The following is an 18,725-nucleotide window of genomic DNA, read 5'->3' as shown; positions in this document are numbered from 1 at the left end:
GGACTTACAAAAGAACCTCAAATGAGAACAAAAGAACGCAATTTGGGCGTAGCGCTTTGCGTACGCAAAGTAAGATATTGTCGGTTCGCGGAGGGACAACAAAACACTGTTCCAGCATCGTTGCGAATGCTGGGCACATGTCGAATACCATCGTCAGCGTTTTCCAAAATTATGTCACTACGTGTCGTTCTTTTGGAGAGTTCTCAGTTGCAGCCATTACATGAAGTCCCCAAGGCTGGCGGTTCGGGCGAGATGGTATTCCACGACGTCTTCTTCGATTAGTGCAACTCAGAATGAGTGGAGGAAGCTAGGCACACAAGAAAAAAAGAACATGCAAGGAAAAACATAAGACCAAGAAGCGCCCCTTTTGGCTTATGTTTTTTCTGACGAGTTCTTTCTTATCTGATTTGTTGCATACACTCATTCTGGGATACGCTAATTCAAGTAGACACCATTATTTGAAGGCCGGGTTGACGACCTTAAGGCGGTGCGCCGAGGCCTCTGGAGTGGCTGACGTGGACATGGGGCTGTTGTTTGGAGAGCTGTTCGTGCTGCTCAAGGTTTCGCGAGACCATGTCCGCACCGACGAGCACGGCGGGGAGGACACGTTGGCAACCGCGTTGCTCAGGCCCACCTTCGTCAGCAACCGCCAACGCACCTGCGAAATCACCCGTTGTTGATCACGCTGCTATTTGGCACAATATTGGGCACTTGTTCAATCGCAAGCTGGAGCGAGAGAAATCCTTGAAGCCATGGCGAACAGAAAGGTAACGATCCAGTTAGTATGCCTGCCTCCTCTTTATCAAACATGAAAATTGGTTACATTCAAGAATTTGCGTATTTAAGGCTGTGGGAGTTCCTTCGGTCTACTGGGGCGCAGTCGTTCCTTTGCCTAAGGCTCCGGACTTATTCGCCATTGCGAAGAAAACCCCTCCCAAATGCCTGCCCCTCGACCGCGCGCCGTTTTCCACGGGCGCCACGGCCGTGTCCCGCGACGTCATGCTACGCGGCCCTCCGATTGGGTCGTGGGGCGTGACGTAGGGAAGGAGCCCCGACTGGGGACGATCGCCGTGCGCGGGGGAGTCCTGTTGCGGCAGGGACGAGTGCCGGTTACGAGAGGCAAGCTGCAAGGTACGTGAGCGACCAGCTATTTGTGTCCCCAACTCCCCGGCCTGGGGACGTTCACGTGCTTTGTCAACTTGCGTAAGTGTGGCTTGCTGAGTGGCTCTGCGTTCCGCCCTTGCGGAAGTCGCAGGTGCTCAGTGCGTCACATTTTGCGTGTCCGAACCATCGCAGACCATTGTTGATGACGGGAAGCGCCAGGTTGCTTTTGCGAACGCATTTCGGCCCGCGTGCGCAAACCATTGTTCGACGCGGCGTGTAACCCGCCTTCCTCGCCATCGGGAACCGCGGGCGCCGAGTCTACTCCGTGTGCTTGGGTGCAGTCTGGTACGTGTTGGCTATTTGTGATCAATAAACGCCTTAACTGTCCTGGACGCCTTGTGTTCCTGGGAGAGCACCCATGCGTAAGGCCAAGCCGGCCAGGCCTTTCAGCTCGGTGCTCGAACCTGCGGTGGGTCTATCGCCGTGCGCCGTCGTGCTGCGTCGAGAGGCTCCACTTCTTGGGGGCCACTTGGCGACGCCGTGCGCGGAGACGTACAGTGAGCGGCAAAACGTCACCGACAATGGTCTGCGACGGTTCGGACACGCAAAATGTGACGCACTGAGCACCTGGGACTACCGCAAGGGCGGAACGCAGAGCCACTCAGCAAGCCACACTTACGCAAGCTGACAATGCACGTGAACGTCCCCAGGCCGGGGCGTTGGGGACACAAACTGCTGGTGGCTCACGTACCTTGCAGCTTGCCTCTCTTGACCGGCGCTCGTCCCTGCCGCAGCACGACTCCCTCGCGCACGGCGATCGTCCCCAGTTGGGGCTTCTTCCCTACGTCGCGCCCCACGACCCAATCGGAAGGCCGCGTAGCATGACGTCGTGGGACGCGGCCGCGGCACCCGGGGAAAACGGCGCGTGGTCGAGGGGCAGGCCTTTGGGAGGGGTTTTCCTCACAATGGCGAATAAGTCCGAAGCCTTAGGCACAGCAACGACTGCGCCCCAGTAGACCGAAGGAACTTCCACATCGCCCAATAACTCTTTCTCTTTCAAAAATGAGAGTTCAAAATAGCGCTTCGTGTGTTTTCCCCTTTCTTAAATGTGCTTACTGTCAGCACCAAGAAAAGTTCACCAAGAAGTTCAATGCTAAAAGAATTGCTCTTGAAAGTACCTGTAATAGCAGTGATCATCTTTTTCTTATTGATGTGTTTGTGCTAATATTTCAAATATACATGTGGCCGCAGCTTTGTTTGAATGCTAGTGAATGGCTCACCTGCTTTATAGGAGGCCACTTTTCTTAGCTTTCAAAGAGAATAGCATTTCCTACATAGAATGGTTTGTCTTATCTGAGGGAGGAAGAAGTGATTGTAGCGCGCAGCTTCAGCGTCAAGCTCTCTGCATTTTCTATATTATTTCCTGTGTTCTGTGCAATCAGTGACAAGAAAACTGGGGGCATCGTCCTCTGCAATGGAGGACCCAAACCCCGCCCAGCAATTGGGTCCTGAACGGCGAGTTCGTTATGCCGGTAACGTGAGCGACCACTTCGACCCCAGCATGGTCCCGATTGAGTCATCTGATGGCTCCTCTACTGATTATATGGGCTCGGACAGTGATTTTACCGTGGTGTCAAGCCGACGTCTGAAGAGAAAGATACGAAGAACGTCACCGACCAGTCGCCAGGCGACGAAAAAGGCAAGTGGCAAACAGTCACACAATATTGCATGCGTACCAACCAAGACAACAGACAACCTCAACACACTGAACAGGCAGAGCCTGTCGGAATATTTTGAACAAACTGCCCATGGTCAAGTACAAGAAATACTTATAAACGCCCGAAAGAACATCCTCTCGGTGGAAGTCAATACCCTGAGAATACTGGAGACACTGAAAAACGTCACTCAGTTGGGAAACATCCCTGTTCGCGCATTCCCCACATGCGGCAAGGAAGCGACGACAGGCGTCATCTACGATGTGGACATTTATATTGACACATGTACTTATCTTTATCGGGCGACCACGTTTCGCCGCTTAACAACTGTAATCGCACAGCGAGGGACGCGCCTGCATGTATCCGACGTTTCTGGAAAGTTATCGACGCTTCTACCCGGCTGTCTGCTGTCGCCGAACCTTGTGTTATCTGATTTCATCGCGTAACGCGAATGGTGTAGAACTTTGTGGAAGGCACGCGGGTCCGAACGATTAGTCTGGAACATTCGATGACTGCTCTATAAAAGCCGACGCGCTTGACCCGCTGGTCAGATTTACGACGATCGCCGACTGTGTTCTCCACTCTCGTTGTGCTTTAAGTGTAGCCTGTTTTGTAGGCAAAGCTCCGCCCAATAAAAGCTAGTTTTTGCCTTTCACAGTATTGCTACTGTGTTCTTTGACGTCACGACCACGTGACATCTGGTGGAGGTGCTTTTGGTTCATGTACCGGACGCCCCCGACAAGCCGTGATCCAAGCCCGAAACGCAAAGACAACACCAACGTAGTCCCGGACCCTCGAGCAAACCGCCGTCATCAACAACTGCCCCCGGAGCACGAACTTTTGCCTGAGACGACCAGGAAGATGGCCACCAAGTCCACCCCAATGGCAGCCCCAGCGTCACCTCTCGTGCTTCAGCAGCCCAGGGAGCCTCCGACGTTCCGCGGTTCAACTTTCGAGGACCCGGAAAGCTGGCTTGAGACGTACGAGAGAGTCGCTACCTTTAACAACTGGAACAGCGACGACAAACTGCGATATGTCTTCTTCGCTTTGGAAGACGCGGCCAGGACGTTGTTTGAGAACCGAGAAGCGACCTTAACGACCTGGGAACTTTCCCGAAGCGGCTTCCTGCAGACATTCGCAAGCGTCGTACGCCGAGAACAAGCCCAAGCGCTATTAGAAACCCGGGTGCAGCTACCTAATGAGACGACCGCGATCTACACGGAAGAAATGAGCCGTCTCTTCTGCCACGCCGACCCTGAAATGCCCGAGGAGAAGAATGTCCGCCTGCTGATGCGTGGTGTGAAGGAAGAACTTTTTGCAGGAACGGTACGAAGCCCACCGCAGACCGTCGACGATTTTCTTCGCGAGGCCACCAGCATCGAGAAGACACTCGAGATGCGAAACCAGCAATCCAACCGCCGCACGAACTCGACAAACTACGCCGGAGTACAACCACTGGCCACCGACGACCTGCGCGAGACTAACCGAGCGGTCGTGCGGGAGCAGCTACAAAAGCTGTTCCCACCATCACAGCCTCAAGTGGCTTCGATTGCCGACGCCGTGCGTGAGGAGCTCCAACAACAACTTGGAGTAGCCCCTGAATCGCCCCAGCCTGAGCCGCAAGCGATGACCAACGCCGCCGTTGCACGCCGTCAAGGACCCCTCCGCGACCGCCCCAGGGCCCCGTCACGGCGCAGTTCCGTCGTCCGCCGCCGCCACCGCCAGCACGACCACCCGTCGCCCTGCGCACCTAAGCGAGGAAGACGGACATTTGGCGCGCTCCTGACCACCGCCCGCTATGCTACCACTGCAGAGAAACGGGTCACGTTTACCGACAATGTCCATACCGGGAGATGGGACTGCGAGGTTTCGCCGTGAACGCTCCGCGACCGCAGCAAGGTGAACGCCCCCGCGATATCGCCGATTACCTCGCCGCTACTCAGTGGAGCTCTCGACGACCGTCGCGTTCGCCATCACCAGGCCGCTACCTGTCGCCGCAGCGCCGACCATACACTGGCCGAGCCCGGGGCCGGTCCGCAAGCCCATATCCGGAAAACTAAAAGCAGCAACCGATGGAGGTGCGGTTGCTGTTCGTCAAACTGACGAAGATCCTCCGCCGCCGACGAAGACACCGAAGAAACTACCCCGACGACATAACGACACGCCGCCGTCCCGACGAAATCAGGAAGCCAAGACTACACCGATGAGAGACGACTTGACGACGCGACGTTCCAGCTTCAGTTCAACGCGACGCAGCCGTGATCCGACGCCAAGACCCAACTACAATGCCAGACAAAGAACCACCGACCTCGACGTACTTCTCGACGGCCACGCAGTCACTGCCTTAGTCGACACAGGGGCCGATTACTCCGTAATGAGTGGACACATCGCCGCCTAGTTGAACAAGGTTAAGACTGCATGGGAGAGCCCCCAAATTCGGACCGCTGGAGGACACCTCATTACGCCGACTGGAATCTGCACGGCAAGAATTACCGTTCATGACCGGACTTACCCTGCCACCTTCATTGTCCTCCAACAGTGTTCACGAGACGCCATTCTCGGCATGGACTTCCTCAATCAACATGGCGCAGTCATCGACCTGAAGTCGAAATCGATAACGCTGTCACAAGATCAAGCGATACTGCCGGAGAGCTGTCGTAGTCACCACGCCTTGAGTGTGCTTGAATATCAAATGAGCATCCCGCCGCGCTCCAGCATAATTATTTCCGTCGGCACTGAAACACCCGCCGACGTAGAACGCGGCATCGAGGGCGACCAAAATCTACTGCTTGACCGTGAAATTTGCGTCGCAAGAGGGATCGCTCGACTCCACGGAGGGCAAGTGGAAGTTATGCTAACCAACCTCAGCCAAGAGTTCAAGCACATCAACAAGGGCGCGACAATCGCATACATCGAGGAAATTGTGGAAACCAGCAATGCCTTTGTCCTCTTGGATTAAGCCGCATCTACCCCAATGAGAATTGTCCCCGAACCAGACTTCGACGTGAATCCAAGTCTTCCTATGAGTAAGCAGCAACAGATCAGAAGGCTTCTCCGACGATACAAAGACTGCTTTTCGTCCTCATCGAGGATTCGACAAACACCAGTTGCAAAGCATCGCATAATAACCGAAGAGAGTGCTCGACCACTCCGCCAGAGCCCTTACCGAGTTTCGACGCGAGAACGTGAACCTATTAGGCAACAAGTCGACGAAATGCTGCGCGACGACATCACCCAGCCGTCGAAAAGCCCGTGGGCCTCTCCTGTAGTCCTGGTAAAGAAAAAGCACGGAACCCTACGCTTCTGCGTCCATTATCGTCGACTGAACAAGATCACGAAGAAGGATGTGTACCCCCTTCCACGGATAGACGACGCATTGGATCGGCTCTGCAACGCTAAATACTTCTCGTCAATGGACCTCAGGTCTGGCTACTGGCAAATAGAAGTCGACGAGAGAGATCGCGAAAAGACTGCCTTCATCACGCCAGACGGCCTCTGCGAGTTCAAGGTCATGCCATTCGGACTTTGCTCGGCACCTGGAACGTTTCAGCACGTCATGGACACGGGGTTAGCCGGACTGAAGTGGCAGACGTGCCTTGTTTACCTGGATTACGTCGTTGTCTTCGCCGGAAATTTCGGCGATCACCTTAGGCAGCTTGCGACAGTGTTGGAAGTCATCAAGTCATCAGGGCTCACTCTGAAGTCGGAAAAGTGCCGTTTCGCTTAGGGTGAGCTTTTGTTCCTAGGCCACGTGATCAGCAAATCAGGAGTACGCCCCGGCCCACAAAAGACAGCTGCCATCGCAAAGTTCCCGCAGCCAACCGACAAAAAGGCAGTGCGCAGATTCCTTGGCATGAGTGCCTACTATAGGCGCTTTGTCAAGGACTTTTCACGCATCGCGGAGCGGCTAACACATCTAACCAAATGTGATGTCGCGTTCAAGCGGGAAACGCCGCAGGCCAAGGCATTTCAAGAACTCAAACGACGCATGCAGTCGCCGCCGGTACTTGCACACTTCGACGAGGACGCCGATGCCGAAATCCACACTGACGCCAGTAGCCTAGGCATCGGTGCCGTCCTAGTCCAGAGGAAAGAAGGACTTGAAAGGGTGATATCGTATGCTAGCCGGTCGCTGTCAAAAGCGGAAAGCAATTATTCTACGACTGAAAAGGAATGCCTCGCCATCATTTGGGCTACAGCTAAATTCTGCCCTTACCTCTATGGCAGGCCATTCAAAGTCGTCAGTGACCATCACGCACTGTGTTGGCTAGCTAACTTAAAGGACCCTTCAGGACGACAGGCGCGGTGGAGCCTCAGACTACAAGAATATGACGTCACGGTAATATACAAGTCCGGAAGAAAACACTCCGGCGCCGACTGCTTATCGCGCGCCCCCATCGATCCCCCGCCACAAGACGACGAGGACGACGACGCCTTCCTTGCGATAATAAGCGCGGAAGACTTCACTAAACAGCAACGAGCCGACCCGGAGCTAAAAGGCCTCGTCGAGTATTTGGAAGGGAACACCGACATTGTCCCTACGGCATTTAAGCGCGCGTTGTCTTCGTTCACGCTACAAAATAACCTGCTCGTCAAGAAGAATATCTCACCAGTCCGCGCCAGCTACCTTCTTGTTGTACCATCAGCGCTGCGTCCAGAAATACTGCACGATCTACACGACGATCCAACCGCTGGGCACCTCGGATTCTCCCGGACGCTGTCGAGAATACAGGAAAGGTATTACTAGCCGCGTCTGACCGCCGACGTCGCCCGTTACGTCAAGACATGCCGAGACTGTCAACGACGCAAGACACCACCGACAAGGCCAGCAGGATTGCTACAGCCGATCGATCCCCCTCGCCGACCATTCCAGCAGATTGGGATGGATTTGTTGGCGCCGTTTCCGATATCAACATCCGGGAATAAGTGGATCGTCGTGGCGACGGACTATCTCACCCGTTTTGCTGAAACTAAAGCTCTACCAAAAGGCAGCGCAGCTCAAGTGGCGAAATTTTTCGTGGAGAACATCGTGCTGCGACATGGTGCCCCAGAAGTCCTCATCACCGACAGAGGAACAGCTTTTACAGCAGAGCTCGCCCAAGCCATTCTGTAGTACAGCCAGACAAGCCACAGGAGGATTACTGCCTACCATCCGCAGACGAATGGTCTCACGGAGCGCCTGAAGAAGACCCTCGCCGACATGCTAGCAATGTACGTCGACGTCGAACACAAGACGTGGGACGCCGTCCTGCCGTACGTAACCTTTGCGTACAACACGGCGGTGCAAGAAGCAACACAGATCACGCCGTTTAAGCTGGTTTACGGCAGGAATCCGACGACGACGCTTGACGCCATGCTGCCGCACGTAACTGACGAAGAGAATGTTGACGTCGCTAGCTATTTCCAGCGCACCGAAGAACCCCGACAGCTCGCCCGCCTGCGAATCAAGAGCCAGCAGACGACCGACAGCCGACACTACAACCTCCGACGACGCTTCGTCGAGTACCAACCTGGCGACCGTGTTTGGGTCTGGACCCGGATACGCCGACGTGGACTCAGTGAGAAACTACTCCGACACTATTTCGGACCCTACTAGGTCATCCGACGTATTGGCGCTCTGGACTATGAGGTCGTGCCAGACGGCATTTCGCATTCACAGCGGCGCCGCGCACGATCTGAAGTGGTCCACGTGGTGCGCCTTAAACCCTTTTACGGACGCTGACGAGCTTCGCCATTTTTGTTCTTTTCTTTGCTACGAGTGCTTTTGTTTATTACCTGTTTACCTGTTTACCTGTACTTGTTTTCAGCATCGGGTCGATGCTCTTTAAGCGGGGGGTATTGACACGTGTACTTATCTTAATCGGGCGACCACGTTTCGCCGCTTAACAACTGTAATTCCACAGCGAGGGACGCGCCTGCATGTATCCGACGTTTCTGGAAAGTTATTGATGCTTTTACCCGGCTGTCTGCTGTCGCCGAACCTTGTGTTATCTGATTTCATCGCGTAACGCGAATGGCTTAGAACTTTGTGGAAGTCACGCGGGTCCGAACGATTAGTCTGGAACATTCGATGACTGCTCTATGAAAGCGACGCACTTGACGCGCTGGTCAGATTTACGACGATCCCCGACTGTGTTCGCCGCTCTCGTTGTGCTTTAAGTGTAGCCTGTTTTGTGGGCACAAGTTCGCCCAATAAAAGCTAGTTTTTGCCTTTCACAGTTTTGCTACTGTGTTCTTTGACATCACGACCACGTGACAATATTACAGACACTGACCTGGCAAAACTACTATCATCGTCGGCTCCTGTGGTCAGTTTTCACCGTTTTGGACGATCCCGATGTGTAAAATTAGAGTTCCAGTCGGAAACTTTGCCAACGCACGTCAAGGTTGGATATGTGAGGCATCCGGTACGCCCTTACGTGCCGAGGCTTTTACAATGCCCCAGTGTATGAAACTTGGGCATGTCAGTACAGTTTGCAAGGGTGCAGTAACATGCAAACGATGTGGTGGACCTCACGGAGACAGCAATTGCAACGTTGCTGCGAAGTGTCCAAATTGTTCTGGTGCTCACGACGCAACGTCAAAAGAGTGCCCAAAGATCAGGAACGAAATAAGTATTCTGGAGAAGATGGGTAGAGCACTCCACACACAGGGAAGCGGCAAGGGCTATCCGCCACCGCAAACGGGGTTCACGACACTGACATCAACGGGACCGCAGCCCTCCTCGTGTAGGAGGAACGACAGCTCAAGTGCAGCATCCACCCACTCCTCGTCTCACGAATGAAGAAGCACGTGCCTCAAAGCCTTTGTATGCTGCGAAAGTACAACGCGGCTTATCATCGGCCCCAAACACATCGGAGACTCAGTGGCCCTCGTTACCATCAAGGCCTGCGGGAACGCCCTTATGCACCGCTCCTACACGCACTGAAGAAAATGAAAAGATGGATGACATCGACATCACGAGTATGTTGAAAAATTGATGGGCTCCATGCGCAGGATTCTTTCCGGCCTAAATACCCCGGCTGGCAAGGCTGCCGTGCAGCAACTGGAAGTGTTGGAACCACTGCTAGTGGTTCTTCACTAAGCAAGTATGGCGATGATCTTTGAAGAACGGATGCATGAATGGCTTGCTATGCAATGGAATGCTCGTGGTGTACGGGGTCGTTTGTCGGATTTCTGACAGTGGGCATTTAAGTACCAATTTCCAGTTAATGTTATCTGTGAACACTAATCTCGATTCTTCTTTCCGTATTTCTGGATATGTCCAGATGTAGTCTCGTAACGACCAAACCTCGAGCAAAGTGTTTGTTTGTATACGTCACGATCTGGTGTATTTCAGACATGACGTCCCATCGCATACCACTAATGATTACGTATGCCTTACCATAAAACACAGATGTCGCACGGTTGCAGTGATTGGAGGATACATCCACCCAAGAGCGAGGAACGATTCCTCGCATCTGATGTCTCTGCTGCAAGCATTGCAAGGTCCTCATATTGTCATTGGTGACTTCAACGCGCACCATCCCCTTTGGGGTAGCACTTCTATAACTTCTCGTGGCAAATATTGGGCCGACTTCATGTGTAGTCACGGACTAAATGTGCTCAATGACGGGTCTCTTACATTTATTCGTGACATGTCCTACAGCAGTTGTCTAGACCTAACGTTTGTATCAAGGAGCCTTCTGTCTTCAGCATGCTGGTCGACAAATCTAGAGACTTATGGCAGTGACCACCCCCCCGCTTACGTTCAGTTTAGCTGGTTTCGCCGTTCAGCCTCACGTTGCATACGTCAAACAGACTGGATTTTATTTAAGACTTCTGTCGACACCGCCTGTCAGAGTATGATATCTCCATCCGAAATAGAGGACATCATTACCTCTAACTTGCGGGACAAAATCAGAGAAGCCAGCATACCGAGGCATAGATCTTCGGTCGACATACAATATGAGACCCTTCGTGCAATCCGTCGCCGCGCGGAACGGCAATACAGAAGAACGAAGTCCCTGTCAGATCTTTCGAACAGTCGCCGATCTCAGCGACATGTTCTTCGACATTTGGAGAAGCTAGACAGACAGCGTTGGAGGGCATTCTGTGGATCCCTAGATCCAAGACAGCCTCTATCTTGATATGGCGGGTCATACGAAGTCTCCAGGCAACTCCACAACAAAGACACCCATTCCGTGCTGTGGCTCTACACTAACGCCAGACCGAATTGGAGGTAGCAGAGGACTACTGTAAACTCATTGTGGACGCATCTAATGCAGTGACTTCATCCCTTGTCGCCATCGCGCTCCCGTCACCTGATGGTGACTCGAATTACCGTTTACGATGCAAGAGCTTGACGCTGCCATTCCGGTTTCTCGACGCTCATCGGCACCAGGACCAGACGGAATCACATACGCTGCACTCTGCCATCTTGGCACCGAATCACGACGTCTCCTTCTATCTGAATGTAATAAGACGTGGGAGACAGGAAATGTTCCAGATTGTTGGAAATGCAGTCGCGTTGTAGCGCTGCTTAAACCGGGGAAGTGCCCTAACGAGCTTTACTCCAACAGACCGATCGCCTTAGCCAGTTGCGTCGGCAAAGTAATGGAAATAATGGTCTTGTCAAGGCTGGAATGGTTTCTAGAGAAAAATAATTGCTTTCCTGATTTTATGCGCGGATTTAGAAGAGGCCGTTCTGCCATTGACGGTGTTATCGACTTGGTCTCCACTGTTGAACAGGAAAGAAGTCGCCATCGGTTAGTTGGAGCTGTTTTTCTGGATATTAAAGGCGCATACGACAATGTACTCCATTATGCAATCCTTGATGCACTGGAAGATTTAGACGTCGGTGGCCGGCTATATGCATGGATTGTTAGCTACCTCAGTGGCCGCACGGTGTATATGTCGACAAGTGATGGCGACAACGGACAGTACCATATACATCGAGATGTTCCACAAGGGGGAGTTCTCAGTCTAACTCTTTTCAACCTTGCATTGATTGGCCTTGCATCCAAACTTCCTAGCACGGTGACGATTAGCGCATATGCGAATGACATATGCATATGGACATCTGGAGCCACGCGTCCCCAAATGCGTGCTAGGCTTCAACGTGTAGTGACAACCACAGCTAAGTATCCACGGCGTCAAGGCCTCCAACTCTCAACAGAAAAATGTTCCGTGGTTACATTCACGCGAAAACAAATGACCAGGTATCCGATAATTGTTAACGGAGTAGCGATACCTACGGTTACACACCACAGATTCCTTGGCTTAGTCATAGACCGGGGATTATCTTGGTCAAGACACGTCGCCGCACTGAAGTCAAAGCTGAAGAGTTTTGTTCACGTCCTTCGCGTCGTTGCAGGAACAAGAAGGGGCCCCTCGGAGTCGTCATTACTCCAATTGTACCAAGCACTATTTGTAGGGTATATACGGTACAGCATTCCGGCGTTCTCAAGCATGGGGCTTAGCTGTGTGCGCGCGCTGGAGAGCATTCAAGCTCAAGCACTGCGCACATGTTTAGGCCTCCCACGATGCACGTCAACCAATGGAACAATAGCGGAAGCTCGTGCGTGTCCTATTGGGGTATGCTTGCTCTGCGAGTCTTTTCGATTGTACCTTCGCGTGTTGACCCGACACAGACACCATCCTCTATCATCGCTCCCTGCCACCCCCCCAGGTTATAGCTTTTCAAGGACTATATCGCGCCATCAGAGTGTTTCGCCGCCAAGATTTTCTCCCGCGTGTATTCCGAGAATACCCCCGTGGGTTCTGCGTAAACCTGTCGTTACACTGCAGATCACTAGAATTACTAAAAAAGTCATCCATCGCATCTATTGCCCTCAGGCAACTCACCCTGTTGCACATTTCTGCAAAATACGGAAATACTGTACACGTGTACACCGATAGCTCTCTCACACCATATGCCTCCACTGCAGCCTTCGTCAATCCACATATGGTCATCGCTCGGAGGTTTAAACTAGACCAAAGCTTAACGTCAACTGCCACAGAACTTGACCGGGAGGCACTTCGATTTCTCTCCGAGGAGCCTCCTCAGGCATGGACAATATTCTGCGATTGCAAGCCAGCTCTTCAAACGATTGACTGTGTCCTCAGACGCAGCCCGTATTATTCCATGGCCATAGAAATGACACAGCGTCTTGACCGCGCAACTAGAGATAGCCACAATGTCCCCTTTCACTGGATGCCCTCACACTGTGGCCTGATCGGGAACGAACAGGCAGACGCTGAAGTGAAAACTGCTTTAGATAATGCTTGTGAAGTACGCATTCCGTTCTCACGAACAGACACAAACGCCCTACTTCGTCGTGTAAATCGCAACTCTACGTTGAAACACTGGACCCAACCAGATCGACGACACAAGCGACTACACAAATGGGACCAAGAAATGAAATTTCGTATGCCTCACAAGCTCAAAAGAAGCCACACGAGCATGGTGCACCGAATTCGCCTTGGTGTCGCTTTCACCAACCGTTATAGACATATGATAGGTGCCAGTGATACTAGCCCAAACTGTGAATGCTGTAAGGTGCCAGAAACAGTGGAACATACATTTTGTGTGTGTGTCCCGCGTACGTGCAAGAACGACAGCAACTTGTCCCTTCCATTGCAAAGATCCATGAGAGACAGCTATCAGACGAGCTTCTTTTAGGTCCTTGGACTAATGCAAACAGCGCAGCCCTGGTTAGAAGAGCCGCTATAGCTTTTCTCCAAGCCACTGGGCTGGATGCACGGCTTTAGAGATGCTACAACTCTGTGAATCTGTTTAGACGCATCTCTTCCTTGTACCATGATCATTTATCAGCCCTTTCCCTCCCCATCCCTTTTCCCCAGTGTAGAGTAGAAGGCTAGAGCAAGTTATAGCGCAGGCCGACCTCTCTGCCTTTCTGTAAATAAATTTCTCTCTCTCTTGTCTTATCTAATTGGCTGATAAAAGCAAGGAGCACGAAGAAGTGGAGAGAGCTTTGGTGGGGCCGAGGCTAGTAAGGTGGTAAGTAGGTAAACTGATGTGGAGTGTAGTGCCTGTATCGACGATTGGCCCGCTTCCCGCTACTTAGCTTTCGGTGGCTGGTAGAAAATAGCGGTGGCGTGCAGCGTAATGGTAAAAATGTAGCTAAAACGAATCCCCAGCAAAGTTACAAAAGACAATCGTGTAAGCGCCGAAAGGGCTCTACAACATCGTGCTTCGGCGCAAAAATTTTTTATTATACACAAATTTATTTATTTATTGACTTCTTTTTATTTATTTCAATACCTTGAAGGCGCTACTGGGCACTACATAGGGGCGATTTCAGATCAATACATAAACATCATTTGTAAAAACTTGGAGGATGCTTAACCTTAGTCTTCAAGAGTGGAATGCGATAGAGTTATCGCACCCCGTTCGCACCGCCCACTCATTCGCTCGGCATGCTCTTGAGTCACACAAAGACGAAACGCGCGTCTGAGCAAGCGTAACGAACCAAAAAACTCGGTGTCTCGGAAAGAGAAACGATGTGCGCGAGCCAAACGTCGTGATGGGCACGTACAGCGGGGCCGCGACACACCATAATGCGGACGCGATCATGGGGCTGACGCCTCGATGGGATCGTCCCCTACCTCGCTTGGGAGCAGGAGCAAGATGGAGGTGGTGATATCACAGGGAGAATGCTCCCGTCTTGTGTGGTTGTCTCAATGCGCGGTAAACTCGGGTCCTGAGATCGCGAGCAGCCGCGTGACGGCGTTCATTGCCCTGCAATGATGGACGGGCAGACAACGTCGGAAACCGCCGATCGACCAGTGCCTGATGAAAGAAGGAATTCGTGGGCCCAGTCTATTCTTGGAAAGTTGGGAAAAGTGTTTCTTTGGAGTTGTAGCACGTGTGTTCTTGTGAAAGATGGTGGAGGTGATGTCATTGGGAGGATGCTGCCGTCTTGTGTGGTTGTCTCATTGCGCGGTAAGCTGCGGTCGTGAATTCGCGAGCAGCCGCGTGGTGGCGTTCATTGCCTTGTGATGATGGACGGCAGACCATGTGGGAAACGGCCAATCGACCATTGTCTGATGTCAGAAGGAATTCGTGAGCCCAGTCCATTCTTAGAAAGTTGGGAAAACTGTTTCTTTGGAGTTGTAGAAAGTGGCTTCTTGCGAAAGGTGGTGGGGGTGATGTCATTGGCAGAATTCTCCTGCCTTGTGTGGTTGTCTCATTGCGCGGTAAGCTCAGAACGTGAATTCACGAGCAGCCGCGTGAGGGCATCCATTGCCCTGCAATGTTGGATGGGCAGACCACGTCGGAAACCGCAATCGACCATTGGCTGATGAAACAAGAAATTTGTGAGCCCAGCCGTGTCTTAGAAAGTTGGGAAAGGTGTTTCTGAGGAGTTCTCGAAAGTGGGTTCTTGTGAAATATGGCGGAGGTGATGTCATTGGGAGAATGCTTCCGTCTTGCATGGTTGTCTCATTGCGCTGTAAGCTCCGATCTCAAGTTTGGGAGCAGCCACGTGAGCGCGTTCAATGCCCGGCAATGATGGACGGGCAGACATCGTGGGAAACTGCCAATCGACCTTTGTCTCATGTCAGAAGGAATTCGTGAGCCGAGTATATTCTTAAAAAGTTAGGAAAAGAGTTTCTGTGGAGTTGTCGAAAGTGTGTCCATGTAAAAGCTGGTGGGGGTGATGTCATTGGGAGAATTCTCCACTCATGTGTAGTTGTCTAATTGCGCGGTAAGCTCCGGTCATGAGTTCGTGAGCAGCCGCGTGAGGGCGTTTATCGCCCGGCATTGATGGAAGGGTAGACCACGTGGGAAACCGCCAATTAACCATTTTTTGATGACAGAACGAATTCGTGAGCCCAGTGTCTGATGACAGAACGAATTCGTGAGCCCTGTACATTCTTGGAAAGTTTGGAAAGGTGTTTCTTTGGAGTTGTCGGAAGTGTGTTCTTGTGAAAGGTGGTGAGGATGATGCCATTGGCGTAATTCTCCTGTCATGTGTGGTTGTTTCATTGCGCGGTAAGCTCCGGTTGCGAGTTCGCGAGCAGCCATGTGATGGCGTTCATTTTCAGGCACTAAATGACGGGCAGATCACGGGGGAAACTGTCAATCGACCATTGTCTGATGACAGAAGGAATTCGTGAGCTCAGTCCATTTTCGGAACGTTGGGAAATGTGTTTCCTTGGAGAAGTTGCAGCGGTGGCGCAGAGGTAGAGCACCCGCCTCACGTGCAAGAGGTCCGTGGTTAGAATCCCGGTGCCGCGCAATTATCCACCAGATTTAAGAAAAATCCGCGTGTTGATAAAATTGCATAAACAGGCCTGGAGTGTGGACTCATCCCGGTGACCAGAGCCGCTAATGCACTCCCTTACCAGAGCAGGATTGGCCACCCTGGTGCAGCACTAGGCCACAACCTCCTATATGAACCCAACAATCAAACCCTGGCCCTCAGTCCCCAGCAGCTGCGAAGCAACTGACCACAGTGGCGGTCAGTCCTACGACGCTGCAGAGGTTGCTATGAATCCCTGGCTCCGGACAGTGCGCCATTGGAATACCAACCTGGCAACGTTTAACGCTAGAACGTTATCTAGTGAGGCGAGTCTATCAGTGCTATTGGAGGAATTAGAGGGCAGTAAATGGGATATAATAGGGCTCAGTGAAGTTAGGAGGCCAAAAGAAGCATATACAGTGCTCAAAAGCGGGCACGTCCTGTGCAACCGGGGCTTAGCGGAGAGACGAGAACTAGGAGTCGCATTCGTGATTAATAAGAATATAGCTGGTAACATACAGGAATTGTATAGCATTAACGAGAGGGTGGCAGGTCTTGTGAAACTTAATAAGAGGTACAAAATGAAGGTTGTACAGGTCTGCGCCCCTACATTCAGTCATGATGACCAGGAAGTCGAAAGCTTCTATGAAGACGTGGAATCGGCGATGGGAAAAGTAAAAACAAAATACACTTTACTGATGGGCGACTTCAATGGCATGCTAGGCCAGAAGCAGGCTGGAGACAAGGCAGTGGGGGAAAATGGCATAGGCACTAGGAATAGCAGAGGAGAGTTATTAATAGAGTTTGCGGAACAGAATAATATGCGGATAGTGAATACCTCCTTTCGCAAGCGGGATAGTCGAAAGTGGACGTGGAAGAGCCCGAACGGCAAGACTAGAAATGAAACAGACTTCATACTCTGCGCTAACCCTGGCATCATACAAAATGTGGACGTCCTCAGCAAGGTGCACTGCAGTGACCATAGGATGGTAAGAACTCGAATTAGCCTAGACCTGAGGAGGGAACGGAAGAAACTGGTACATAAGAAGCCGATAAATGAGTTAGCGGTAAGAGGGATAAATAGAGGAATTCCAGATCAAGCTACAGAACATGTACTTGGCTTTAACTCAGGAAGAGGACCTTAGTGCTGAAGCACTGAATGACAATCTTGTGGGCATCATTAAGGAGTGTGCAATAGGAGTCGGTGGTAACTCCGTTAGAAAGTATATTAGTAAGCTATCGCAGGAGACAAAATATCTGATCAAGAAACGCCAATGTATGAAAGCCTCTAACCCTACAGCTAGAATAGAACTAGCAGAACTTTCTAAGTTAATCAACAAGCGTAAGATAGCTGACATAAGGAAGTATAATATGGATGGAATTGAACATGCTCTCAGGAACGGAGGAAGCCTAAACGCAGTCAAAAGAAACTAGGAATTCGCAAGAATCAGATGTATGTGTTAAGAGACAAACCCGGCACTATCATTGCTAATATGGATGAGATAGTTCAAGTGGCTGAGGAGTTCTATATAAATTTAAAGAGTACCAGAGGCACCAACGACGACAATGGAAGAGAGAATAGTCTAGAGGAATTCGAAATCCCACAGGTAACGCCGGAAGAAGTAAAGAAAGCCTTTTGGAGCTATGCAAAGGGGGAACGCAGCTGGGGAGGATCAGGTAACAGCAGATTTGTTGAAGGATGGTGGGCAGAGTGTTCTAGAGAAACTGGCCACCCTGTATACGCAATGCCTCATGACTTCAAGCGTACCGGAATCTTGGAAAAACGCTAACATAATCCTAATCCATAAGAAAGGGGACGCCAAATACTTGAAAAATTATAGACCGACCAGATAACTGTCCGTTGCCTACAAAGTATTTACTAAGACAATTGCAAATAGAATCAGGAACACCTTAGACTTCCGTCAACCAAAGGACCAGGCAGGATTCCGTAGAAGCTACTCAACAATACACCATATTCACACTATCAATCAGGTGATAGAAAAATGTGCGGAATATAACAAACCTTTAAAAATAGTTTTCATTGGTTACGAGAAACCGTTTGATTCAGTCGAAACCTCAGCAGTCATGGAGGCATTGCGGAATCAGGGTGCAGACGAGTCGTATGTAAAAATACTGAAAGATATCTATAGCGACTCCACAGTCATTGTAGTCCTCCATAAAGAAAGCAACAAAATCCCAATAAAGAAAGGCGTCAGGCGGGGAGATACAATCTCTCCAATGCTATTCACAGCGTAATCACAGGAGGTATTCAGAGACCCCGATTGAGAAGAATTGGGGATAAGAGTTAATGGAGAATACCTTAGTAATTTGCGATTCGCTGGTGATATTGCTGATGATATTGATGATAATTCATTAGACCAACTGCAATGCATGCTCACTGACCTGGAGAGGCAAAGCCGAAGGGTGGGTCTAAAAATTAATCTGCAGAAAACTAATGTCTCGGAAGAGAACAGCAGTTCACGATAGGCAGTCAGGCATTGGAAGTGGTAAGGGAATACATCTACTTAGGACAGATAGTGACTGCGGATCCGGATCATGAGACTGAAATAATCAGGAGAATAAGAATGGGCTGGGGTGCGTTTGGCAGGCATTCTCAGATCATGAACAGCAGGTTGCCATTATCCCTCAAGAGAAAAGT

General features: G+C 51.2%; 1 protein-coding gene across 1 annotated transcript in view; it reads right to left on the bottom strand.

Moving 5' to 3' along the window:
• Positions 1–454: 454 nt before the first annotated feature.
• LOC142559425 (adhesion G protein-coupled receptor B2-like) overlaps positions 455–18,725 on the bottom strand; it is a 588,333-nt gene continuing 570,062 nt past the window's right edge. The window contains exon 6 of the mRNA XM_075671022.1: positions 455–658. Within this exon, the coding sequence (XP_075527137.1) occupies positions 455–658 (204 nt within the window). The remainder of the gene's footprint in view (positions 659–18,725) is intronic.

The sequence above is a fragment of the Dermacentor variabilis genome, chromosome 10 (assembly GCF_050947875.1).
Source record: "Dermacentor variabilis isolate Ectoservices chromosome 10, ASM5094787v1, whole genome shotgun sequence".
Taxonomy (NCBI): Eukaryota; Metazoa; Arthropoda; class Arachnida; order Ixodida; family Ixodidae; genus Dermacentor; species Dermacentor variabilis.
Note: the sequence above shows the minus strand (reverse complement) of the source record. Positions and strands in the feature narration are given on the sequence as shown.